The 27,030-nt window shown below is 40.3% G+C and overlaps 1 protein-coding gene across 5 annotated transcripts in view; it reads right to left on the bottom strand.

Moving 5' to 3' along the window:
- The window catches only part of LOC105936124 (serine/threonine-protein phosphatase 2B catalytic subunit alpha isoform), a 138,682-nt gene that overhangs the window by 27,420 nt on the left and 84,232 nt on the right, over positions 1 to 27,030 (bottom strand). For all 5 annotated transcript variants that reach the window (XR_004932550.1, XM_036146577.1, XM_036146580.1 and 2 more), the window contains exons 5-8: positions 26,842 to 26,987; positions 26,104 to 26,243; positions 14,489 to 14,566; positions 13,512 to 13,606 (exon numbers count right to left, since the gene is read on the bottom strand). Coding sequence is in view for 4 of the 5 variants with exons in the window: in XM_036146577.1 (XP_036002470.1) it covers positions 13,512 to 13,606; positions 14,489 to 14,566; positions 26,104 to 26,243; positions 26,842 to 26,987 (459 nt within the window). In the remaining variant the exon portion in view is untranslated. The remainder of the gene's footprint in view (positions 1 to 13,511; positions 13,607 to 14,488; positions 14,567 to 26,103; positions 26,244 to 26,841; positions 26,988 to 27,030) is intronic.

Raw genomic sequence — 27,030 nt, 5'->3', positions numbered from 1 at the left:
TGTCGGGGGCAAACATGAAAGCTGCCACGCATAAATATATCTGCTGCTGTATATAGAAGCCCCCCACCGCCGGCTTCTTTAATGCACAAGGCCAGTCTGGGGAAAGCCGACACCGTGGGTGGCCGGATCACCGTGAGGGGGGACTTTCCTGCTCCAGAAGCAAACTAACAAGTCAAAACGGGGAGATGCAAAGCCCTGGCTTTCCCCCTCCTGCTCAGGTTCAGTCGGGCCTTCGTTCCTGATCAGCCTCTGACAGATATTTCTCTGAACTCTGATCTATGGATCGTACAGACAGAAAAAAGGCTCTACAGTGGGCGTCGTGTTGACACAGCAGACAACCTGGCAAAGAATACATCTTAAAAAGGGATCTTTCAGGCATTTTGGTACACAGATGCAAATTTGCAGATTAAAAAAAAAAAAAAAATCTCCTTAAAAAAAACACACACCATCGTTTAATAGACAGAAATGCTATGTTACTAACATTAACGTGATCTTGACAGAAGGATGATACATCTCTCAGGTCCTATGTTGGACATCTTAAAATTTTCCTCAAACGCATGACTTGCTAATAACATTTATCTGATGGAAATCGTCTTACAGAACCTAACCCGTCTTTCCACCAATGAAACCAATACTTAGTTACTGTATATAGATTATGTTAGAACAGTGCAAAGTACATCCACTGACAATATCTACTGTTCACATGACCTCCAAATGGCTCAATAAGCTCAGCATTTAGAAAATAACATTAAAACAACAAACAAGAAGTCTCACTTTAACATAAAAAGTCTCCTACTGTTTTCCAATTTAGATTGTTTGTTGCCATTTGAACTTTTAACTTTTCATTCTCTCTCTTTTCTTTTCATAGCACCTGGTCTGGCGTTCTGTTAGCTGCGACACCATCCAGGGGGCAGATCATTCGCTATTACCATCTAATGTAGAAAGGATTCCTGGATCAAAGTGAGCTTCTGTCTTGTTGTGTCTCTGCTCTGTCTTCTGTAACCCCAGTCGGTCAAGGCAGATGACCGTTCATACTGAGCCTGGTTCTGCTGTAAGTTTTTCCCTCCCGTTAATGGGGAGTTTTTCTCTCCACTGTCGCTTTATGCTTGCTCAGTATGAGGGATTGCTGCAAAGCCATGGACAATGCAGACGACTCTCCCTGTGGCTCTACGCTTCTCCAGGAGTGAATGCTGCTTGTCAAGACTCGATGGGTTTATGTAAGGAAAACCCAGTAGAATGTAAACTTCGTTTACAAACTTTTTGACCAATCTGGATGATTTGATTGAATTTGACTTTGTAAAGCGCCTTGAGATGACGTGTCCTGAAGTGGTGCTATATACACTGCAAAGACGGAACTACAAATACGTCAAATTTTCTTGAAATTAGTGTATTTGTCCTTGATTTGAGCAGGTAAATAAGATTATCTGCCAATGGAATAAATATTTTGACCCCTAAAATAAGATAATTAGATATACTGCACCTGAAATAAGATGCTAAAGATGACTTGTTCCTATTTTAAGTGCACAAATCTCATTGCATTGGCAAATCATCTTATTTACGTGCTCAAATCAAGGACAAATGCACTCAGTTCAAGAAAATTTGACTCAATTTTAGTTTTGTTTTTGCAGTGTAAATAAAATGTTATTTATTTGAAGTAAGGACACAGCAACACTTGGTACCAAAACAGAAGGTCTGGAGGTGTTTCACCTCTCATCCAAAAGGCTTCCTCAGTTTTGCTCATTAGCTGGGAGTTCACAGGTAGCAAATAATCTGGTATAATATGTTGTCCTGGTCAGCTGTAAGGACAGAATTGGCATTGGATAAAAAGGCATCATGCAGTAAATCCAAAGAAAAACCTCAAAGAAAGCTGGAGTAACATTGATATAGTAGTTTTTAAAAGATAAAAAGGGAGTCAAGCAGAGAAATCTAGAGTGATTCGAAATAAATGCAAATTTACCAGGACAGACCACTTCCTCAAGCCCAAACCTAAAGCTCTCTGAATGGAAAATAAAACACACCACCCTTGTTTAATCAACGTAGTATTATCAGCAACCCCACCAGAAGCCAGCGTAACTTTGACACGCGTCCCTCAGACAGAGCCGGGGTGTGCGCTGTGGGGGCATCGAAGGCAGCCGTCGCGTAAACATCACTCGCTGCATAAACATCGTTGACTCAAACTTTTGATTGAATGCAGCCGTGGAAGTCAAGAGGGAGGGGAAACAAGGCGAGAGCAGAGGAGAAGGTCAGCTCAACCTGCTGTCGCTCCCTCAGATCAGATTCCCTTTAAAGGAAGTGGGAGGCGCGCTCTCTTCCACGCCGTGCAGGTGCCTTCTTTAGCTATCAGAAACCTTTAAGACAAACGTGCCTCTCATTCCAGCCCAGCTGTATTCATTGGTGGCCTAGTGGTTAGAGCACAGAGCTTTGGTCCTAGAGCACAGGTGTCAAACTCAAGGCCCGCGGGCCAAATCCGGCCAATCAAGGTAAATTATTTGGCCCTTGAGAGCTATAAAAAAGGCGTATATCCTTTTAAAGTGTATAAAGTGGCTAAAACTGTGCCTCCTGTAAATGTAACTCACCCCAATATCAACCTTTTTTTTGCAGATAAACTGTACACTGCAAAAACTGATCTAAAAATAAGTAAAATGTTCTTAAAGTTAGTGTATTTATCCTTGATTTGAGCAGGTAAATGAGATTATCTGCCAATGGAATGAGTATTTTTACCCCTTAAAATAAGATAATTAGACATCCTGCACTTGAAATAAAATGATTGAGATGAATTGTTCCTATTCTAAGTGCAAAATTCTTATTCCATTGGCAAATCGTCTTATTTACCTGCTCAAATCAAGGACAAATACACAAATTTTAAGAACATTTTACTTATTTCTAGTTCCGTTTTTGCAGTGTATAAACTGGGCCTAAGAGTGCTACTTTAATGTTGCTGTGCATTTTTTATACTACTGTGTGAACTGGAATGAAATTACGAAATGAAAAGTATTGTCTCTACACATGCAAGCGGCCCTTTTAATGACTTCATGATGCCAAAGTGGCCCCATATAGAAATTAGTTTGACACCCCTGTCCTAGAGGTTCTGAGTTTAACTCCCACAAGCTGCCATTCTGGGTCCCTGAGCAAGACCCTTAACCCCGGATTACTCCCCAGGCGCCACACATGGCAGCCCACTGCTCCTAAAGGGGATGGGTTAAGATGCAGAAGTGAATTTCTCCATTGTGAGATCAATAAAGTTAAATTATTATTATTATTATTATTATTCGTCATCCCTGCAGCCTCGTGCGACCCCACATTTCAGCCACCAGAGGTCCCTCCTGCTCCGGTGGAGCAAACGGGCTCAAACCCGCAGCAAAAACTAAGAGAGAGAGAGAGAGAGACAGATATTGTAAGGCGACACCCGCTCATCAATTATTCAACGGGGAGTGCCTCCAGCCGGTTTCCCTGGTAACGAGCACTGTTAAATCTGTTTTGGGACCGTGGGGAGATTCCCACCGTCTTCCCCCAGCTCTGAATACTGCCTGCGTATCGGTCTCCGTCGCCCTGCAGTGTAAAGTTTCATTGGGTTAGCATTCGAAAGGCGGCCGCTCGGGCCCTCCGGGGTTCGCTGCGTTCAGACGAGGTAAAACCCTTGGATGGCAGGAACTTACTGCGTCTCTCATCATTCTGTTTGCACTGGATTCAAACAGAGGCGAGCCTCTGAGTTGGACCTGCAGCGCCTCGCAACTGTGCTCCCCACCCCTTTGATTTATTTATCCGCATGTTATTACATTACAGCCACCAGCCTTTAATGCATTCTATTGAGGTTTTATGCAATTAACAAAAAAGTAGAGGATACTTTTAGCAAGGCAGGACAATCATATCTGATTTTCTTTTCTTCTTAAGTGTTGCGTGCATTTCTAACCCGCCCTAACCTGAGCCAATACTTTGCACTGCAAAAACGGATCTAAAAATAGGTAAAATGTTCTTAAAGTTAGTGTCTTTGTCCTTGATTTGAGCAGTTAAATAAGATTATTTGCCAATGGAATGAGTATTTCGACCCCTAAAATAAGATAATTAGACATCCTGCACTTGAAAAGAGGTGATGGAGATGAGTTGTTCCTATATTAAGTGCAAAAATCTTATTCCATTGGCAGATCATCTGATTTACCTGCTCAAATCAAGGATAAATACACTAACTTTAAGAACATTTTACTTATTTTAAGTCCCGTTTTTGCAGTGTGTAGACGCAGCTTTTGCTGTAATCACAGCTGCACTTCCTTCGAGGGCACGTCTCTATCTCTGCTCTGGTCTCAAGTCTCTTGGAGCCCCCTAGCAGGAAAGGGATCTAAAAGTAAGTCAAATTTTCTTGAAATGAAGGTATTTTTCCTTGATTTAAGCAGGTAAGTAAGACTATTTGCCAATGAAGTGAGCATTATTACCCCTACAATAAGATAATTAGATAACCTGGACTTAAAATGAGATGATGGAGATGAATTGTTCCTTTTAAGTGCAAATTGTCTTATTTACCTGCTTAAATCATGGGAAAAATACATTAATTTCAAGAAAATTTGACTTACTTTTAGTTCCCTTTTCGCAGTGGCAGCGTTACCCCGTTCTCTTCATTTGTGTGTTTACAGCAAACCGAAAGGGAAGCCCAGTAATGGCCGGAGCGAGAACAGATGGACAAGCATCTGCAGGAAGGGGGATCTTCTTCTTCCCTTCCAGGCACGGCGACACGATGGGGGAGAAATGACTTCCCTGCAGCGGTCCCACTCCCTCGTCGCCTCGGGCCTCCGGCCTGCTCAGTATTCCAGCCGCAGGCGCCGCAGGCAGATCGTCCCGTTTCACTGCGGCGAGGAATTTAAAAATCTATAGTGATACCTGTGCTCTCCGCGTTGGAGTCCTTCCATTTTTTTAATTCATGTAAATTTTTACTCCATCAACCCTGTTTCTAGTTATTTGTGCAAAACCATGAAAGGAGTCTGGGAGGTGTTGTTGTTTTTACACTGCAAAAATTAAACTAAAAATAAGTAAAATTTTCTTAAAATGAGTGTATTTGTCCTTGATTTGAGCATGCAAATGAGAGGATTTGCCAATGGAATAAGATTTTTGCACTTAAAATAGGAACAATTCATCTCTACACTGCAAAAACAGAAATTAAAATAAGTAAAATGTTCTTAAAATATGTGTATTTGTCCTTGATTTGAGCACGTAAATAAGATGATTTGCCAATGGAACAAGATTTTTGACCTTAAAATAGGAACAACTCATCTCCATCATCTTATTTCAAGTGCAGAATGTCTAATTATCTTATATTAGAGGTCAAAATACTCATTCCATTGGCAGATAATCTTATTTACCTGCTCAAATCTAGGACAAATACATTAACTTTAAGAACATTTAGCTTATTTTTAGATCTGTTTTTGCAGTGTATCATGTTACTTCAAGTGCAATATACCTAATTATCTTATTTTAGGGGTCAAAATGCTCATTCCATTGGCAGATCATCTTATTTACCTGCTCAAATCAAGGACAAATACACTAAGTTCAAGAAAATGTGACTTATTTGTAGTTCCGTTTTTGCAGTGTACCTACAACTCTGTCGACCCTCCTCCATCCCGTACCTTCAGGAGTCAAACTGGGGAGACTGTCACATTTCCTGCTGCTGCATTTCCATTTAAAACGCAGCCTGACCGGGTTTTCCACCGACCGGCTGGGGAGCTGATGGACAGCCGGTCAACACCTGAACACACCCCCCCAGATGGATTTAAAAGCTACACGTCTCAGTAAGCAGCAGCAGCAGCAGCAGAAACATTAGGTGGCTTCTTCAGGGAGTCATATCCTCATCATTCATACGCTTGGTTATTCTGCCTCGGCTACAACTTCCATTTGCTCCTGCCTCCTCCACTTTGAGCGGAGGCGGATTTTTTTCGCAGCTTTATCTTCCTCCCACGTGGAGCCACCTCATTGGTCGATCACCCATCCCCCCACCCCTCCACCTGCGCAGGATTGATGGGAGCTGCTGATGCCTCCTCTTTTGCCTTTAAGATTTATACGCCCACTCGACTGGCCATCAATCACAGGGGCGTTGCTTGGTGGACACAGCTGAGAGCGCTACGATTCATTACGCCCCGTTTGGGCTTTTGCCGATGAAGCCCACCTACGGGACTGAATGGAGGAGCATCAACAGGACTGACAACACTGATACTTGATAGTTGTGGGGTGATACAAGAAGGAGAGTTTAGGCAGAAGGTTGGTGAAGCTGTAAAGGTTGAAAATGTTATTTATGATCCCTTTTATAAAGAGTACTTTGCAAAAGTACAACTAAAATTTGAGGAATAACACAAAGTAGAGCAAGATTGCTAGAAAAGCATGTATCCCACGTTTCTTTCCCAAGAGTTCCTCTACTGGACTCATTGCAATGAAGCACCACCCTCAATTTGGGTTGGGTTGTCAAAACAAGAAAAGTAACGGCACGCGATCTGTATGCGGCAAACTACAGCCATCAAACACAAAACTGTCTGAACCTCGTCGTAGATTTCAGTGTTACCGTTTTCCTTAAAGCTCTGAATACGCTCAGCAGCGGTTGCGGTAACAAAAAGGGGGCGTTTGATTCTTGCAACAAAGTTGTTCCCCCTAGCCCGTGCTAATGGAAAAGCCTATTGAGGCGAGCTGAGTTGGTGCTAATGGAATAAAAAGGGCTGGTTACACTTTATTTGAAGGCATGTACATAAGACTGACATTACACTGTCATAAACATGACATAACACCTGTTATAAACATAAATGACTATGAATGTTTAGGACTGTTGTCATTAATTGTCATTCGGTAAATTATGACACTATTAAAGCAAAGTTGACATTGTTTAAAATGTCTTTGTTTTGACAATTTGACATTAACAGAGACAAGGTTAAGTTTAGGGCTTGACTTGGGATTAGGTTAAATTAAGTTTAGGGCTTAATTTGGGATTTGGTTAAATTAAGGGCTTGATTTGGGATTTGGTTAAATTAAGTTTAGGGTTTGAATAGGGATTAGGTTAAATTTAGGGCTTGATTTGGGATTAGGTTAAATTAAGGGCTTGATTTGGGATTTGGTTAAGTTTAGGGTTTGATTTGGGATTAGGTTAAATTTAGGGCTTGATTTGGGATTTGGTTAAATTAAATTTAGGGCTTGATTTGGGATTAGGTTAAATTAAGGGCTTGATTTGGGATTAGGTTAAATTAAGGGCTTGATTTGGGATTTGGTTAAATTAAGGGCTTGATTTGGGATTTGGTTAAATTAAGGGCTTGTCATAACAAAGATATTTTAAAGAATGTCAACTTTGCTTTAATAGTGTCATCATTTACCGAATGACAATTAATGACAGCAGTCCTAAACATTCATAAAGAGTCATTTATGTTCATAACAGGTGTTATGTCATGTTTATGACAGTGTAATGTCAGTCTTATGTAGACCCCTTCAAATAAAGTGTTACCAAAGGGCTTAACTGGCTTTAGAGGTAATTTGCATGTCCTATGAGTTTAGTTAGAGCTTTTCCGTGAAGCACTGAGAAGTTAGTCTGATAACGTTTCTAACCAAAGCACCACAAAGACAGTAAAAAAGAACAATAATCAGGAAGTCAGCCAAAAAGGTCCATAGCAACTCTGGAGACGCTGCGGAGATACACAGCTTGGGTAAGAGAGTGGTAAAAACATAATTATTATTGAGAGAAGGCATGACAATAACTGTTTGGAGTCTGTCACAAACAGAATGGAGGAGACGGCAAATGTCCAAGAAGGTCCTGTGGTTGAATGAGACCAATATTGAACTTTGTGGCGTCAACAGAACATTTGCTGTGATCGAAAACTAATAATAAACATCATCCTGAACAGACCATCCCCCATGATGTTGGCAGCTTCATGCCGGGGACCGAGAGGCTGCTCATAGCCGATGGGAGTATAATTTAAGGGACAGTAACTGTTAATTAGTCTGTTTATTCATTATTTAAAATAGCGATTGTGCTGTGACCGCTCAAAATCTCACTCCAAGCTCAGATCGAAACTTGAGAGCCACGGAGATGCTGGAAATACTTGTAAACCCAGGTGATGGTCTCATTTTGTTGTGGGTCAGCTTTTTCAAGGCACTTTATTTATGTAATATCAATCAAAAACAGTTTAATATGATCAGGTATAACAAATGCTTTGGAGAGGTAGAACGCTGAAGGAAAGACATTGAACCACCAGAGAGAGACGCTCAAAAAACTACTGAAATGATCAAATCAAGCAAACAGACCGATAAAGAAAATAATTACACTGGCAATAAAATCAAGCAAAAAAAAAAGTCATTATGAGACAGCCAAAAAGAAAGTTTTGACAGACATCAAAAGACAGGAAAAAATAGAAAACATTTTCCTTTTCCTTTCCAAATTCATACATCTATTTGTGCCACAAACAGCAATCTTCCTCCTTCTGATTATCCCCTTCAGCCCAGAGAAGTATTGGCAGCCAGAAATGGCTATTTTAAATTTTCCAAACGTTGTGACAAGGATGCAAATGTTTGTTTTTTTGTTTTTTTCCCCTCAAGTAGTAGGTAGCCAAAACTACAACCACTTTGCGCCAGACGCCGGTGTCCAATGTGTGTTGTGCTGACTGTGAGCCATAGGAAGATTAGCTGGGCCGGGACAGAAAGGTTCCCCAAGAATAAACAACGACCCTGACAGCAGCGCTATTTCTGTCTTCATGGTGCTGTGAAGGAGGGCAAAAAAATTAAACATAAAGGAGTGAAAGTAACAAGCTCAGATTAAACGACTATATACCTGCAAACAGCCCGGGAGAAAACTGAAAAAATTTGTGTGTAGCGTCCTCACAGCAGCCACACTGCAGCGTTGTGGCATTTCATCACAAGAGGGATTGCAAAACAGCATGCCCCAGCCCCATCACTCTTTCCTTCCCATTTCTGTTTCCTGTGCTTGCATCCATCCCAGAGTCCACACCCCACCCCTCTGCCCACGCACAAGCCTCCGTCCAGTAAAAGCAGATACTGTCTGTTCTGGGGTGGGACACCGCCCAAAGCCAACCCAGCGTCATGCTGGACTCAAAGCACAGCTTCTAAGGCAGCAGAATGTGCACAGGTACCAACAATCAGGCTGCTTTATAAACACAAATATCACGTGTACCAACTCAAGTGAGCGATTGGATATGATGCAAGTTTTATTCTCTGTAGGATCATCAAAAGACTATGTTAAAAAGAAAAATTAAGCTAAAACTTAAAAAGAGTTATAAATAAACAAAGCTTTGGATTTTCTGAAGCAAGACAAACTAAAATACACTAATAATGAGAATTTCTACAAAAAAAAAAAAAAAATCAGTTGATCTGAACTGAAACTGATCAAATTTCTCTGGGTGATTTTATTATTGGACATGCAACAATGTCAAAGTACCTTTCTCTTGTTCTTACATTTTTATTTCTTTGTTAATTATTTAGTATTTCAAACACTGTGGCACTGTACTTTATCGAGTCTTTAAAAATGTGCCAAGAGGTTTTTCCTCTAATTGAGAACTTTTCTCCTAAGACTACCTGTATAAGATAATATACAATATACAATAATAATAATAATAATAATAATAAAAGGATGCATGTGTACCATATTTTCTGGACTATAAGTCGCTCCGGAGTACAAGTCGCACAAGCCATAAAATGCATAATAAAGAAGGAAAAAACATATATAAGTCGCACTGGAGTATAAGTCGCATTTTTGGGGGAAATTTATTTGATAATATACAACATCAAAAACAGACATGTCATCTTTAAAGGCAATTCTAAATAAAAATAAAACGGAGGCAACAACAGGCTGAATAATTGTACGGTTAGCTTACGCTACATGACACAACTGAGAACGTGCCTGGTATGTTAACATAATATATTAAAAGCTATTCAGATAATTCTAGCATAAATAACATGTGAAGAAGTTAACCAAAGCGCCTGTGTCACTCCAAATAACTAAAATCGAGTGAAATCTTCATCCTCGGTGTCACTTTCAAATAACTCCGTTAACTCCGGAGGTAGAAGCTGCGGCACTTCCTGTTCTACGTCGCTTACGTCTGATTCAACACAGGCCTAGAGCGCCCTCTTGCGGTTTGGTGTGAAAATAACAGGTGTAATAATATACCGGTAAAAATGTGTAATAATTTCACACATAAGTCACACCCCCGGCAAAACTATGAAAAAAACTGCGACTTATAGTCCGGAAAATACGGTACTTCACTCTGGCTCCAAGAGAGCGAGACTTTCAGCAGATAACAGGAAGGATAACGAGAGAACATGGTTTATTCTTTTGAGTTTGTAATCCCCATCTGCTATGAAACGCAGTTATGAATCTAAAAAACAAAACCGTAAAACCCCAATTAACATCAACGCATATCTCAATCATATGCTGGGAGGTAGCAGGTATTTCACATAATAAATCCTAAAAAAAAGGTAAAAAATATTATTCGATGTTATTCTTAAGTCATTTTATATTTGGTTATTTAGACTTTGAAGAGGAATTGGAATCAGTTATAACTAGTATAAGCAGGACCGAGCTTTACAGCCTTATTGAAACTGATCATTATGATCAGTGCATCTCTAATTACGTTCCACAATAAAACTAATATGAATATTATTTCAGATTCAGTCATCCTGGGATGTTGGTGAGCATTAAATATTCTTTTTCTCAGAAGCAAAGTACTTAAAGAATGAATGTACTCCTCATTTCTACATTATTCTCTAAGATAATAGGTGATTTTATTCATAACCAGTGAGACTGATAAAGAATGGACCAGAGATATGCATAGACTGAGAAATAACTTTTCCTAAGGGACATCAGGAAATGAGGGTAAATATAGCAGTTTTTGCAGCCAAATCAAACACTGGCTTCTCTGAAGCAGAAGCGAGTTACGAGCAGCCAAATGCACAGTGAGATACACATAAACAACTGAAAACTAAGTAGTTATGATGGTAAGCATCCAGCACTAAAGCACATCTTGTTTTTTATTAAGCTATATCTGAGTGCAGCGTAAACTGCGCCCATACATGGTCAGGTTTGCACGCGTCTAAATGAAACCGCCAGCAATTAGCCAAGGTGATGAATCATTTTCGGATCCCAGAGAGATCCCTCATGTTGCTGAATTTATTAACGTCGCAGCCTTTTAATGACGGTGTCACGGTAACCGAGTGGAGCCTGGGGAGGAGGAGGAGGAGGAGGAAGTGTAGGCCAGATCTTGAAGAGTAAACAAAGAAGTTGACATGAGGTTTTTCAAAAACAGGTGCATTGGAAGTGGCAGGACACACTATGAAAAAACAAACAGAAGCAGAGCTGACTGAACGTTGTAGGGAAGCGTTCAATCCCCCCCCCCCCCCGAGCTATTTGATCTGCTTTAAAACAGACCAGAGTTCACTAGTTCTCTGTTTGGGTTTTAAATCTCATCTGAACTCTGGTGCACAAAAAGTAAGCAGACTCTGGTCTACCTGAAAACATGGGTCTCAGTGCACTGATGGAATTGAATCAAAGACAGGAAGTAGCATCTCTATGTGTTATGAACAGACATACATGCAATCTTAAAACTCTGATTGTCACTCGGTGTCTGCATATCCACAACAGCACGCTGTAGTCTCTGACGTCCCACTGCCTTTTTCAGAAATGCTGCGTTGACTTAATGCATACAGAGCAGTAGTTCCCAAATCTTTACTGTTGACCCCCTTTTGAAGAAGAAAACTTTTTCATCCCAACAAACTGGGTCAAAATGGGACAAAAATGTAACATTTTTAAAGCATTTTCTGTTTTAATGCATTCAAGCTTTCCTTCTGAAAATTACAGAGAATCCCGTTATAACGTATAACGTATAACATATATACGGGCTCGCAGGGGTGTCCAAACTTTTCGGCTCGTGGGCCAAACATAAAAAAAAAAAAAAAAACGCAACGAGAGACACAAAGCAAGTAAAAGCACTTTGGACACGCCTGATTTAAAACATGACAATCGTTTCTAACAACTCGAATGTTTCAACATTGCCACAATTTTTTAACTATATAATAGTAACAATATAAAAAGCTATTAGCCCGACTCGTAGCTATGAACCTCATATGGACAAAAAATAATATCAAGACATTAATATTAAAGAGTTTATTAATAGTATTCATCGTAGTACTGACCGCAGGTACAGATCAAACAGCAGGGGGTGCTGTTGTCACATTGAGAATGATTAAGAAGGCGTATTTTCTTGACAAAAAAAAAGGGGGGGCAAGGCTGTTGTTGCGCCACGTCTGCAATACCTTAACGCCCCACTATTTGAGAAGCATTAATACAGAGTAACACGGTGGGCGGCTTGGTGGCCAGCCTTCTGCTCATAATGGGCAGCTTGGTCTGATGGCGCCACCAAAGACCAGCTGCTAAATCTGCCTACTGTTGTCCACGCAGTTGCTTTCAGAGTGAAAGTGAACCAAACTGAGTACAGCAGTAAATTTTGTTAAATCATGTTGCCTCTCTAGGAGAAAAGAAGGATCAAGAGACTAAAATTTCCTCTAAATTTCCGTTATTAGAAAGAAAACAAGACAAGCAAATCTAGGCAGACTCACTACAACTGGTATATATATATATATATATATATATATATATATATATATATATATATAAAATAGTGTTGCACCGATACCAGTATTGGCCGGGCCCCCGATACCACACTAAAATGGTGGTATCGGTATCGGCAAGTACCAACAAATAGGTCACAGATACCATTTTGATGTTTGTATGTCACTTGAACGCAGCCTTCTCTCTCCCGACACTCACTAGTTCTAGTGGATTCACTTTGTATTAGTCTTTTTCCTGCTTTAATAAGGTCGCAGCTTGACAAAGTCATGATAGCAATTATTTTGCATCCAAGTAGTATGCTGTTCTTCATATATACAGACACACATAAATTTCAAAGTAATGGTATCGGTATGGTATCGGTATCGGCCGATACTGCACAGCCAGGTATCGGGTATCGGTATCGGGGCCAAAAAATGCCATCGCCGCAACACTATATATATATATATATATATATATATATATATATATATATATATATTGTGGCAGTAATGTGCTCATTTTATAGCCTGATAAAGTGGTTTCAAAGATTCAGTATCAGGGATTACAGGGGAAGTGGAACAGAGGAAGGAAGAAGTGAGAGCTACAAAAATACTAAAGCAGCGGATGTCTCGGGGTCAGAAAAACGAGCAGAAGCAGAGTTGACTGGGTATTATAGGAACCCAGTATTCACAAAAAATGAGTCAATTCCTATGAAGGAAATTTAAAACTGCCTTTAATCGTGCTGGCACCTGAAGAACACCTCGTTCTTTTTTTTATGCTACATCTCTGAATGAAAATTAAAAGCCTTTAAAAAGTTAGCATTGAGACAATACGACGAGCAATTATAGGCAGACGACGGTGTAGTTGTCGTACCGCCCAGTTCTAAATAAGCCATTAACACTGACAGCATCAGTCAAGCTACACGCCAGCGCAGACTTACCTTTGTTGTTGTAGACATCTAGGTAGTTTGGAGCCGAGAAGATGGTGATAAGGGAGGGGAAGCCAGTGGTCTGACTCTTTCTGTACATGCGATACCTAGGGAAATGTCCAAAAGAGAGGCATTTAGTTTATTCTAGAACAACCCGGCCACCATGACGTGATCAGCAGTGACAGTTTTTATGGCCCCTTTGTTTCCCCCCCACCTCCCGAAGAGAGCAGATCCCAGCGTTTACGGCTGAAACGAGGCGGCGGTAATTGAGTCCAACTGTGAAGTTCAGACTTTCCCAATAAAACCCAACTACCTGAGTCCGACTGCGGCGTAACATTTCGAAGATACGCCACACGAGGGTAAACGGGGCCTTGTGAATTTCTTTGTTGGACATAAATGATGCAGAGTGGGGGCAATTAGATGTGTGGTGGGAGTCTCATCTGAGATCTGGGGATGTGTCCCATGTGACCACACAGTGGGAGCAAAATGGTAAACAACTTTGTGCCGAGCCTTCCCACCTACCTAGGAGGGGAGAAAATAAACAAAAATCAGCTAAACACATCCAATAACCTGCCTCTTTTTCTTTTTTTCCCCCCCCCAAAAAATAATAAAAAAAATCTTTTTCAAAGGGTTTAGCGTGTGGTTGATGTATAAAAGCAGGGAACACTTTCCCTCCACGTCCTGCTGTGCCTCCTTTTCACCGCGTAGCAGCTGCAACTGTGAGTTCCCGTCAACCTCAACTTTTCAAATCCAGAGCTCAGCGATGTCTGCATGACTCATCCGTGTTGCATCACATGTGGCCTGCTTCGCTCTCCCAAGCTGGATTCATTTTCATTTCTCGGATTAGCGCAAAGTTCACACGCCGCCCAGCCTGCTCCCCAGACAGGCTTAAAGAAACGTCCTGAGACTTTTCATTTCACTCCCTGCCCTGAGCCACTCGGCTGTGTGACAGAGCGATGTGAAAAGACAAAGAAAGCAATAACACTCACCCGGCGTCCTGTGCTTCGTGGGCCCGGATGATAGATAATAAGTTATTGTGTTGTAGAAAGTCACAGACTGCAGGGTAGCTGTTGAAGAGAAAGAGACTTTTAGCTCACTCAAAAAAAGTCCCAGAAAGCCCCAAGAAGGACGATCAATAGCAAAAACTAAATAAGGCCAAAGGTATTATTGATTCAGCTCAAAGAAACCTTGGGCAAACAACACTGAGTTCAGGCTAAATTTATTCCAACACCAACTGCAGCTCCAACAGAGACATTTAGTCTTGAATTTGCTGTAAAGAAATATTGTATATATGATACCCTGCACAGTTATAGGCACCTCTGGCTGGCATGTGTAAAAGCCTCAAAATAAATTCATCTTTTACAGAAGTCCTCATTTTATCAGTCCTCATTTTATCGTGAACCTCTCTGTAAAGGATGGACAACCTTGGATTGTGTTTAAAACTCATGCGGTTAAACTCATGCGGGTAATAAATTAACTTATTTCACCATATAATGTGTTTCATTTTGGATTAAAATAAAGTACCAGAGCCCTACCTGATATACATAGCAAAACAAGGAAAACATTTCTATATGTGGGGGTTAAGCTATGTCCAAACATTAAACTGTTAAATTAGGGATGCAAGTCCTGATTAATGATTGATCTTATGATCGACTAACGATTTATTGAGAAGCAGCCATTTTCTCAAAAAAACTAGTTTTCTCTTGTATCAAGAGGGCCTTTACATAATATGAAGGGTTAAGTTTTTTGTTTTTGTTTTTTTTTTACAATATACTGAATTTTAAAGAGCCACATCATTATATTTTAACAGTTTATTGAACCGCCTCTATTAAATACTGACTGAATAAACAAAAGCTGTGGTTTTCTCACACATTATTAAACTTGGACATATTTATAAAATGTAAAAAAACAGGAATCTTTTAGGTTACTGAAAAGAAACAAATAAATTCAACTGAATAAAATATCTGAAACACTAGTAATTCCCAGGAAAGCCCTTACCATTAACCGAGCTTTTGGCATCATGTAATTTTTTTATCATGTTACAATTTTTTTGCGCCACGCCCTCTGCTTTCCTGTCATCACATCCTTGAGTTTTGGTTGAAAAGCTGTTACTGCTCCGCCATGCAGCCTGGATGAATGGGAGCTTATTGAGTGTTTATATTTAAAAACAGAACTGCATAAAGACCATTTTAAATCCCTGTCGTCATTAAACAGTGCAAAAATAATCGCACACGATGATCTGCTTCCCCTTTAAATGGCCGGCAGTGCCCCCTTCTGGACGGCAGATAAACTACTTTGCTGCCAAAAAAGCATCAATCGCAATCTGGGGACACACTACACGACTTTCACGTTGTTTACAGGTTTACAGATCAAAGGCTGGCAGACTGGTTTCAGCTCATATTTGATTTAAAGACTGACAATCCTAACTGCTCCTGCTGAATGATCTCGGATTTCAGGATTCATCAAAACCCACCAAAGCCATCAAAAGAACCCATACAGACTATTTCCGCGTCACTCCCCCATGAAAACCAAAGAGATATCATTTAAAATATCCTACGTTAACCCACAAGTGATTACGATTTGGATAATGTTGACAGTATTTGTTTGTTATACTTATATTGAGACTTTGGAAAATGTAACTGAGGTTGTGGGAATGACTGCCATTATTTGGATAGTATTTTATTCAGAGATGTCAATTCATTAAACTAGGTCCCTTTATGAGCAATATGTGAATTGTTGGTGTTTTTTTTTCATTATTTAAATCTTTCCATTGTTTATTTAATAATGGCATTATTGTAATAAGATGATAGTTTTTCATTCCGCGTGCCGCGTGTTTAGCTTCATGAAGTTTTGTTGTCATTTAAAAAAAAAAAAAAACAACTACACCCAGCCGATTACATACCCTGGCCTCTATTTTTTGTTGGCTGCTGACAACAGGTGTTTGCAGTTGGATTGGTGATCAGTTCACACAACCCGAACGAGTCCAGATTCGGGGCAAAAACCTCAAACATGTTTAGTTCCCTTCTGAGACTTGGAGGCTCCAGTATTCATCCTTATTGCACACAAACAGAGTTTTGTTTCAATTAACCACAACTATTGCAAATATCCCCCAAATGGGAATCGGGGTAAACTCAGAAAGTTGAGTCATGTCTCATTTGCTTAAGTCTCATTTGACCCATCCACATAACTTCCATATAAAATCCCGAACTCCACAGGTTTGAATTTGCGACGGTAGGATAGAACAGGATTTTCTTCCGGCATGCCTCCTAATCGGCGGCATGCCAAACAGTAATAGTCTCTGCAGCCATCTAACAGGAATTTTATATGTTTGAAGTCTCCCTTGCTGTACGTAGCTCCGCCGTGTTCCTCACTACTCCAGCTGTTTTAAATTGTGTTTTAAAATGTTTAAAGGTGACCTATTATTCTTCCTCTAAACATTCTAAGGGCTATATGAAACATGCCCATTACATGTTTTGCACAAAGTCACAGGTAATGACATTTGACTTCCTCAGGTTCGTCTGTTTTGAACTACTTTCAGAGAGAGCTCCATCACTTTTTACGCAAATAAGCTGTAGCTGGCCACACCCCCCAATTCAATGTTTAAGCTCACACTTTATCCATAAGAAAATGGCTGCAAACAGATGTACAATGGTACAACAATAAATCTTTGATCGTAAGTCAGACCCAGAAGCTAAAAGAAGTAAAGCCTCGCGCACAACCAGCACAGAGGAATCAAAAGTGTCTGTTACTCCTACAGAGCTACGTTAAAAGCTACGTTTCTGCAGCGTTAAACTATACTTTTATATCTTCTGAACTGCCAAAAAATATCTGTCTGTGAGTGTTTTGTTTTTGTAGCGTGTTGGTTTGCGTAAGATACTTCTAGGAAAAAAAAAAAAAAGACGGTACTAGCGCTAGCATCCCTATAGGATTTTCAATGCAAATTAGCATTATGCTAACGTTTAGCTGTCTTTTCAGCTGTAGTTAAATGTAAGGGAATTCTATGCACATTTTCCAGCATGTATTAATGGAAATGTTAAGTTGTGTATGTGATTTGTTTCAATAATAATTATAACTGCAATGTAAGATGTGATATAAAAGTCGTGGAAAATTTTTTGTATGTTACAGTTTTACTCTGCTTGGGTGGCCAAGCGAGGGGCTGGGCTGGACTTGCTAGGCATGGGGCAGTGCTCACCGATTGTGACGTAATAATCGGGAGGCTTTTGAAACGGCTAATTTTCCACACCCCAACAAAGCACTTGCTTATTGCCAAAAACAGCTAGATGGTTTTTTTTTAGTGCTTGGACTGTTTCTAGAAGCAGTAAAGACCCAAATAGAGGAACAAATATGTGCCAAAAGTAAAATTTTAATAAGATGTCCCTTTTAATAACAGCCTGTAAACAGGTTCAATTTTAGTAGCTATTCCCTTATCTGTGAAGATCAACAAACAATAAATGCCTTATTTTGTAGGGTGTGTTCTCTTTTGTTTCTTACTATGAAGAAATGGGGCTGTATGACTTACGTATCAGTAATAAAACAATCCTAAGTAAAACAAATTTATTTTAGAGGTACAAAACCTTAAGGGACTGGTAAATTAATTTTGCTGAGAAATGTTTTTCTTCGTTTTTCCCTTAATTTTTTTCTTTTGACTGTCTAATCTGGACCCCTCCCCATTGAATAAACATTCTGTAACCAGAGGTTTGATTTTTCTTATTTTTAGGTGTGAAATTAAGCTACAGCAACAAAAGATTAATTAACTTGAAGCTTTTTAACACAGTGTAGTCTAAAGGACAACACCATTTCAATCTGTAATAAAAAGGTTACCGAGTTAAACAGGGTTTTCTAGGAGCAGCAGGTCTCGTCTTTCCAAAATGTTTATTTTTCAGTCAAATTACATTAAAAAAGGGTACATGATTCATAATATGTAGCTTCTTGAAGGGGAAAAAGAGCCATCTCTGGAAAGTATTAGATGCCGATTCATGTTCATTTAGTCGGCGAGCAGTAAAACCAAAAGCCTCACAGGCAACAATCAAAGTGGAGAACATGGAGGCTGCTTGAATCCTGCAGCAGCAGCAGCAGCGACCTCCTCTTGAAACCTCTTTCGCTCGCAGTGAAAACAGCTCACAGGAAAACTGCCAATGGCGAACAGCATGACTTGACTTCGCCTCGATCTGACTTTAAAACGCCATTTCTGAGAAGCACTTTAGACCGAAAGCGATCGTAAACCCAGAGAGGATGTCTGGAGTTGTGAATCATGGGATGATTTGTAATGAATAAAGTCACTGGCAGCTTTGCGTGAATGAGCGACAGTGCTGCTTAACATCTATAATACACCAATGTGGGAGAACTTTCCCCATCAAAAAAAAAAAAAAAAAAAAGCACACGCTCTCCAAGTGATTTTGGGTTTGATAACATAACAGCGTCCCAGTTTAAAGCTTTTGATAAGACAAGAGATTAATCAAATGGCAAATATTTTATTTCAACGCTTCAGCTACTGGAACATGTGCTTGTTTGTTCGTCTAAAGAAAGAAATTAAACTTCTTGTGCTTGTCTCGCCACCTCTAGTTCAGTTTTTTTGTTATATATAACCCCTCGAACAATTTCAAGAATTTACAAACACCCCCAGACATCAAAACGTTTTGTGATTCAATCAAGTATTTTGATGTGCTTGCTAAAAAATTAAATAAAAAATAAACTAAGTTTTGCAATGCAAGCTCAACACCCCCTGCACCATCAGAGCTCTACGGATGAACTTAACTCCCACACGCTGCAATCAGAGCCGAGCTGCACATTTTCTTCCGCAGCGAATCCTACTGATTTCAAAGAAGCTTCACATTTTTTCCCTACTCTGTAATCAGGAAAAAAATACGTTTTTTTTTATAATGACATATATTGCCTTTTAACTGTGTTCCTATAGATAACTTTTCCACATTTCTCCACGTTACAGCCATGAACTTTAACGTATTTCATTGGGGCTTTAAGTGCTAGACCAGCGCAAGTTTGTGCATGGTTATGAAGAGGAAGGAATACGTGTTTACATGTTTAAGATGTTTTATTTTTTTACAAAGAAAAATCTGAGAAGTGCGGCGTGCATTAGCATTCAGCCTCCTGGAGGCACATTTTGTGCCCCTACCACCTTTGCACATCCATAGACAAAATTTCGTTTTGCATACAGCTTGAAAAATCACAGTAAATTGCACTAATTTTCAGGATAAAGGTGCAGCAGCGATTTATGTAAACAATTAAAATCTAAACAATGTAAAACAATGTAACAATGTAAACAATGCAGGGGAATTAGTGTGCAATTCACGGTATCCAGGAGAGTATTATTAAAACCGTGTAATATACGAATGTGGTACAGAGTCCATTTAGTGGCTTCAGCAGTCCAGCATTCTGAAGCATATGTGCAGACGTGTAAATGTGCAGTTATGCGAATGTGGTTGATATATTAAAGAATTATTTTTGTTCTTTGACAATGTATTTTGGGAAAAACTGGTTAGTTTTAAACTAAGAGCAACATATATGCTCGTGTCTGTTATGTTGCTGACATAAAACTAAGAACAACATGCGTTATTTTGCTATAACTTGTTTTAACTTGTGGTGGGAACCTGTGACAATGTGTTGTGGGAAAGACTGATTCTGTATTCCTTATTTTGCTTATATTTGCGCTATTATCTGATTTTGCAATATTATCTTGCTTCACACACTGCTGAGATGCTGGGAACGTTTTTTGTTTTGGAAACGGGACGAACAGCTCAGATGGGAGGGAGAAGTGGCCACTCTCGCTCCCATCTGATACTTTGTTTATTGGTATAAAAAGGAGGGGACCGCCCTCAGTCGTTGAAGTCAGCCGTGGGTTGTATGGACGCCCGGCCGGGTGGATTGCTCTCTAACCGGACTGACCGACTTCCCAGTCCTTACCATGGTAAGAGATGGAACAACACGCCTGTTTGAAAGCTTGCCAGGCTTTAAGTGCTTGCTACTTTGCGTGTGCAAAGTGCTTGCTCTTTTGTGTTGCTGTGTTCTGTGGGGAATAATAAATGTGTGCCTTATATTCTAACAGAAACAGTGTGTGAGTCCTTATTTGTGTTTGCCGATCTCTCCCGATCCTGAAATAAACATTTCATAAAACAGTGGTACAGAGTCCATTTTGGTCCATAGTGCTGTAGGTTAACTGTGACATCATCCAGAGAAGACGGCTCACCCGCTACTACCATCTAATGTAGAACAGATTACTGGATCAAAGTGTGCTTCTGTACTTTTTTGTCTCTCTTGTTGTGTCTCTGCTCTGTCTTCTGTAACCCCAGTCGGTCGAGGCAGATGACCGTTCATTCTGAGCCCGGTTCTGCCAGAGGTTTTCCTTCCTGTTAATGGGGAGTTTTTCTTCCCACTGTCGCTTCATGCTTGCTCAGTATGAGGGATTGCAGCAAAGCCATGGACAATGCAGACGACTCTTCTTGTAGCTCTACGCTTCCCCAGGAGTGAATGCTGCTTGTCAGGACTTTGATGCAATCAACTGGTTTCCTTATATAGGACATTTTTGACCAATCTGTATAATCTGACCCAATCTGTATAATATGATTGAATTTGATTTTGTAAAGTGCCTTGAGATGACATGTTTCATGATTTGGCGATATATAAATAAAATTGAATTGAATTGAATTGATTCTTAACAGGACTCAGGTCTGGACTTTGAATAGGCCATTCTAACACTAGGTTTAAACCATGTCTCCCTCAAGGATTCCTCTGCATTTAACCCTATCCATCTTCCTATCAACTCTGTGGCCTTTCCACACCATGATGCTGCCACCACCGTGTTTCACAGTAGGAATGGTGGCACATGGGTGATAAGTATTAGTTTTCCGACACAGCCTTTTATTTTCTTCACGCCTGTCAAACAGACAAGATATTAGTTCTCCTCTGACCAGACCATCAGAATGGATAAAAAAGGCCGTCTGGTTAACCTTATTCAATGTGTTTTCTCGACTTGCGGTGAACTGGAAAAGGTGCTTAACTGCAATAGATTTCTTCTTGCCATTTGTTCATCAAGGCCAGATTTGTGGAGAGCACAACTAAGCGTCCCGTCAACAGATTCTCCCACCTGCATCTCCTCCACAGCTACCCTGGACCTCTTAGCTGCTTCACTGATTAATGATTAGGGGTTGCATTTGTGAAGTAACTTGTTAAATGTCCAGTTTCATAACCTAACCCTGTTTTAGGCTTCTCCACATCTATGATAAACCTCTGAAGCCTTCGCCAAACAGATTTTGTTGAGAGTATACAATGTATGTATACTAAGGCACCCTATACTCGAAATTGAAAACTTTGTCGCATTTTTCTTCCACTTCACAAATATGCTTGGCTTAGTTTTGGTCCGTCATACAAAATCCCAATAAAAAAAACATTGAATTTTGTGTTTGTAGAGAAACAAAAAGTGATCAAATTCAAGCAAAATGAATTATTTTGGAAAGGCACTGTACACAGAGCTTGATAAAGCAGCCCGGTTGCTCCTCCTCCTCCTCATGAAGCTGTCGTTCAGGGACAGCTTCTTTAGAAAGTGAGCCCACATGAGCAAATAAAGATATTTTAAGTGGCCGCTTTTACCAGCTTTCACGCTTAGTAGAAAAGCTAATCATCGAAACTGATTGAATTAGGATAAGGCTTATCAACAATGTCCGCGAAAGCAGGACCACATTCTCTGCAGCGACAACAAACATCTGGAAGAGGAGCCTCAGGCGGTCTCCAACAGATTATTTGAAAAAGAATGCGTTATTTGTCATCTAATCTCCCAGCAGCGGATGAAGACATGTGACAAATGGGGGGGTTGGTTGCAATATAATTCAGCTTTCTGATTTCATAACTGGAATATAAACCATCGGCAGAGTATCACAGACGAATTACATCTGCATTTTTAATTAAACAGCATTAGCTTGACCGATCCACGCGCTTTGCGGAGGCAAAAACAAAAGCGAGTGTTTCCAAAGCGCGTGCAATTTCACGCCTGAGTTACGTTTGCGAAAGTGTTACGAGCGTGCCTGCGGCATTTGCAGGGAGATACTGCAAGACGGGAGCAACCAAACCGACTGATGGTTTCCGACGACGAGCGCAGAGGAAATGTCTCCGCTTGGCTCCTTCGGCGTCGAGCAGAAACTGTCTCATAAATCTAAAAAGTCAACGTGAAGCCAATTAGCGGCCGTCCCCTGGGCAGACGAGGCGTCGGACGCTGATGAAAACACGGCGCGGGAGGAATTTCCACCAAAAAAAATGTCAAGAGGGGTTAACTGGGATGATTTCTGACATTCACATGATGTGTTTGAGGCAAACGGGTCCACATGCCCAGCATTTCTTCCTGCTTTGAGCTCAGCTGTATGAAAACATCACTGATGGACATTCTCGCCTAGCAGAGCCACCCAGGGATCTGAGAAGCAGCAGCTCGTTTAGACTGAGAAAAGACAACAATAAGTGCCGACAACTGGAGCACAATGAGTCAATTTATGAGCAGGTACATTAAAACACAATTAGGCAGGCGGCTATAAAACACCTGCCATCAAATAAATAAAGAGAGTCTGTGTTCATTTGAAGCCTCGAGACATTTCGCACTACTTTTCCTGGCCCGGCACACCGAGGGCAAATAAGAGTCGCTCAGGCAATAATTGGAGTGGAGGGAGAAGCGAACGCATTTACAGAAAGGACTGTGCCTTGTGGTAATGTGCCACTTCATTACATTTTGTGACAGTGCAAGCTGCTTGCTCCCAGCTTTTTCTCTCCCAGCTCAGTTACCCAGCTCAGCCCAGGGCGATGGCGGCTGCAGAAATACTGCCGACAGCCGGAGGAGGGAGGGGTCTTAGAGATTCACATCACCGCTGGTTACTCCTTTATAGTGGCGTTTTAATAGCAACAAAAACTGACTCAGTTGTCACTAAAGGTAAGGAAATCAGCCGCCGACTGGGACTGGATGAAGGTCAGCGTGATCTGGTCTTAATTGGACGCAAGCGAAAAACAAAAAAAAGATGTGATCTTTCTCCGATCGGTGTGAGCAACATTTGCCACGACACTCTGACAACAACACTCTTCGGTGTGGAAGTTGTTTCTGAGGGAAGTAGACTAAAAAATCAGCTGTTTTCTGACGTGCTTCCTTTTTTTTACTGTTTAGTGATCCAAGAAGTCATTTGGGAATGACATTTTTTAAGCCTGTCTGTGATTCATTCAGCCTGCGGAAGAGCTAGAGAGCGCAGATAACAGGAAGGTTATAAGTAATGCAGCAAATATGCAGTGTTTATATGCTGGTGAAGATTCTCAGTCATCCAGGTCATGGTCATTCCAAAAAAAAAGTAAAAAACAAAGCAACTGGACTTGTTTTCCGTATTTGAAGACATTTTGCTTCCTCTCCAGGAAGCTTTCTCAATTCAACTCCAGACTTTGGTGACTTTGAATTGGGAAAACTTCCTGGAGAGGAAGCAAAACATCTTCAACTACGGAAAACAAGTCCAGTTGCTTTGTTTTTTACTTTTTTGGAATATGCAGTGTCTAACTCTACTAAGGTTTCACCTGCTTTCCGGTGTGCTGTATTTGGAAGTGGTGGGAGCCTTTTAAACATAAGGTAAGGACCTATGTTCAACAGCAAATACACAGGGAGGCTGCTGTTTTATCAATGCTAGCAATGCTAATCTTTAAAGTTAGATGTCACCTATGTAATCATTTAGTATTTTTTGAAAAGATCAAGTTGTCTCATGCCCACCCACCATGTGACGTTGGCTCTGTACCTTATATAGATGGATGACCACTCACACCAGCGCGGTTAGAAAAAGCACATATTACATACTATATTTATATTATAAGTTATAATGCTGAGCACCCAAGAAACCTGGTTTATGTTTAGAAAGCAAGTTGCAGTAACCACGTTGAAGTTAAATCAGCTGACCATCATCTGAAAAACATTATTAGAATAAAGGGCTTCTGTCAAAACACGACACAGAAAAACTAGTACATGCCTTGGCCCGCCTAAATCACGACTGAAAACATTGTTTCCTGTAGATTTCGATAAGAGTCTCACTGGCGTGATCCCTAATGAGTAATTGAGGCATAACATTGGTGATTAAATCAGCATTTTCTCATGTTTCTTTTTATACCAGAATTTTCAAAGCTTGAGAGTTACGTTAGTTTCCTAACTTTATAAGTTAGTTTCTTTCCTTTAATTTCCGTAAAAGTACTCTGGTTCCATGTGTATGAATGGTGCTAAATAAACCTTGCGTAAAACACAAATTGGAATCAGCTAAAATCAGCCAACAGCTGGTCAGGGCTTCGCTCACTTTGTTTACCTGTGTGTTACTTGAAATAACACACATTTTCAAAAATCCATTCAGAAGATACGTTTAAGATTTCACAACGTATTTTAACATCATTAAAGTTTAAATTCAAGATTTACCCAAACTATGAAAAATTAAATGAGTTATTAATGGCTTATAGTTTTCTTACCAGAATAGATAAGCTTTTACACCATAAGGTACCAAGTTTTAGAGGGATTTCAGGCCTAGTGGTTAGAGAGAGGGCGCTTGTGCGCTGGTGAGGGTGCAAGGGTCTGGGTTCAAATCCCTCAGACTGCCATTCTGGGTCCCTGAAAAAGACCCTTACCCCCAAACTGCTCCCCGGCGCCGCATAGTGGCAGTGATGGGTTAAATGCCAAGGATGAATTTGATTGGAATGTGTGGTGTAATGATGAAGATTATTATTAAAAAAAATATATAATTTCAAAATATGTAAACCAAATTTGTTAGAGCCAAATGTAAACTTTCCTATGACGACGGTGCCTGCAGTGAACAATGAATGTTTATTATTTTAATATCCTAAAACTATAATAAGCCTGTTTCAACTGCAGAATACTTTTGCAGGTTTGCACAGGAAGCTGAGTATCTGAAAGTGAACTTTGTTCACCCATCTTTCTTGTTGGTTGTACCAAAAAAAGCTTAAAATTTAAGACTTCAGTAAATATAAATCGAGGCCAGGTTATAAATAATCTGTTGTTAGCGCTTTTTGAAAGGTTCGTGTCGATCAATAGGGTGAAATGTGCAGTGTTCTGTTGAATTATGACCAGGAACATTAGCTATCACCTTCTCATTTTAGATACTTTTTTGTCATATTAAGGATCAACTTATCTGGAAAAAATATTCCAGTGTTCCATGAGTGCCCCAAGTAGCCAAATAAATCTTTGACATATAATTAGAGGTTTTAGTTTAGGATCCGCTGAGAACTACGGCGTTCTTGTGGTGGACTTTTAGGACATGTCCAAAGAAATCTGCAACTTGATGTCTTTTTTTCTTTTTTTAATCAAACCATGCATGCTCCAGAAATGACTTTGGGGGGGGGAGGATCATTTTCCTCAAACACTAGTCACACTACTAGGACGTGGGAAATAAAATAGGACAAACTAAACTTTTTCGTTGCACTGTAAAATTTAGTTTTTGGCTTGCATAAGTAGTTCAATGCCAGCTGTATAATTAAACTCCTAACTCACTGGCTGTCACTCAGAATCCTTAAGGCAAAGCTTCAGAAGCAGAGAAAGAACAGCCATGGCACAAATAATACACGTCCTGGGAGACAGAGTGCCCACCTGTAGAAATAGGAGCAGCCTCTCACTGTGTTGTGTGTGAAGTGCTCTTGGCTCTTCTCGTTCCCAAAGTCCTCCAGAGGGTCGGACCATAGCAGATCGCACATTGGCCCGTATGCTGGGGGCTCTTTGAATCTGTCTAGCTGCGGATAAAAACATGAGGCTCCTGTGAAAGCTTCACTTTAAGAGCTACACTGGTGACTGCAGTTTAGCTCATAATTAAATCGCTGTTGAATCAATATTAAACCATATACAGAGGGGGATGATGCATCAAAGAAAAAACTTTGGACAGGCTGAGAAGAAGGAAAAAAAAAAAAAGAAAACAGCCAATCGTTTTATGGTAGCATTAAATGGCTTCAGTTTCAGAAAATGATGGCTCTTTCTTTACCAAAGCTTGTTCGTGACTGCATTGATGGACACTTTGCTGGAGCAAACTGTATTATGCATGCCCTCCAATTGCAGCCACAAAATCCATTTGGTTTTATTGAATTAGTTTAACTTTTTCTTCCAGATTTATTTTTTTTCATTCAGAGGGAGAACAACAACCCTTTGTACCCAAAGCCTGGAACGTCACCCAAGACAGATCTTCAACTTTATAAGCCGGTGAACTCTTACTTTCAACTAATGCACTGCACTTGTAAAGCAGATAATAAACACGTGCAGTTAAAACCAAAACACAGAAATTACAGTTTTATGAAATAAGTAAAAAAAAAAAAAAAAAAAGTCAAATCAGACACATACTTTCCTGATGTCGTCAAGATTTGTGATTTCTGGAGACAGTCCTCCGTGTACACACAGGAACTGCTGGTTCATAAGTGCAGCCAGGGGAAGGCAGTCAAAGGCGTCCATACATGCATCATACACCCTCTCTGAATACTTAATTTTACCTGTCAAGGAGGTGGGAGGAGGGGGGGTGGGACAGGGCAGGGA

Source organism: Fundulus heteroclitus, chromosome 14, assembly GCF_011125445.2.
Source record: "Fundulus heteroclitus isolate FHET01 chromosome 14, MU-UCD_Fhet_4.1, whole genome shotgun sequence".
Classification (NCBI taxonomy): domain Eukaryota; kingdom Metazoa; phylum Chordata; class Actinopteri; order Cyprinodontiformes; family Fundulidae; genus Fundulus; species Fundulus heteroclitus.
This window is presented reverse-complemented; position numbering and strand designations above follow the sequence as displayed.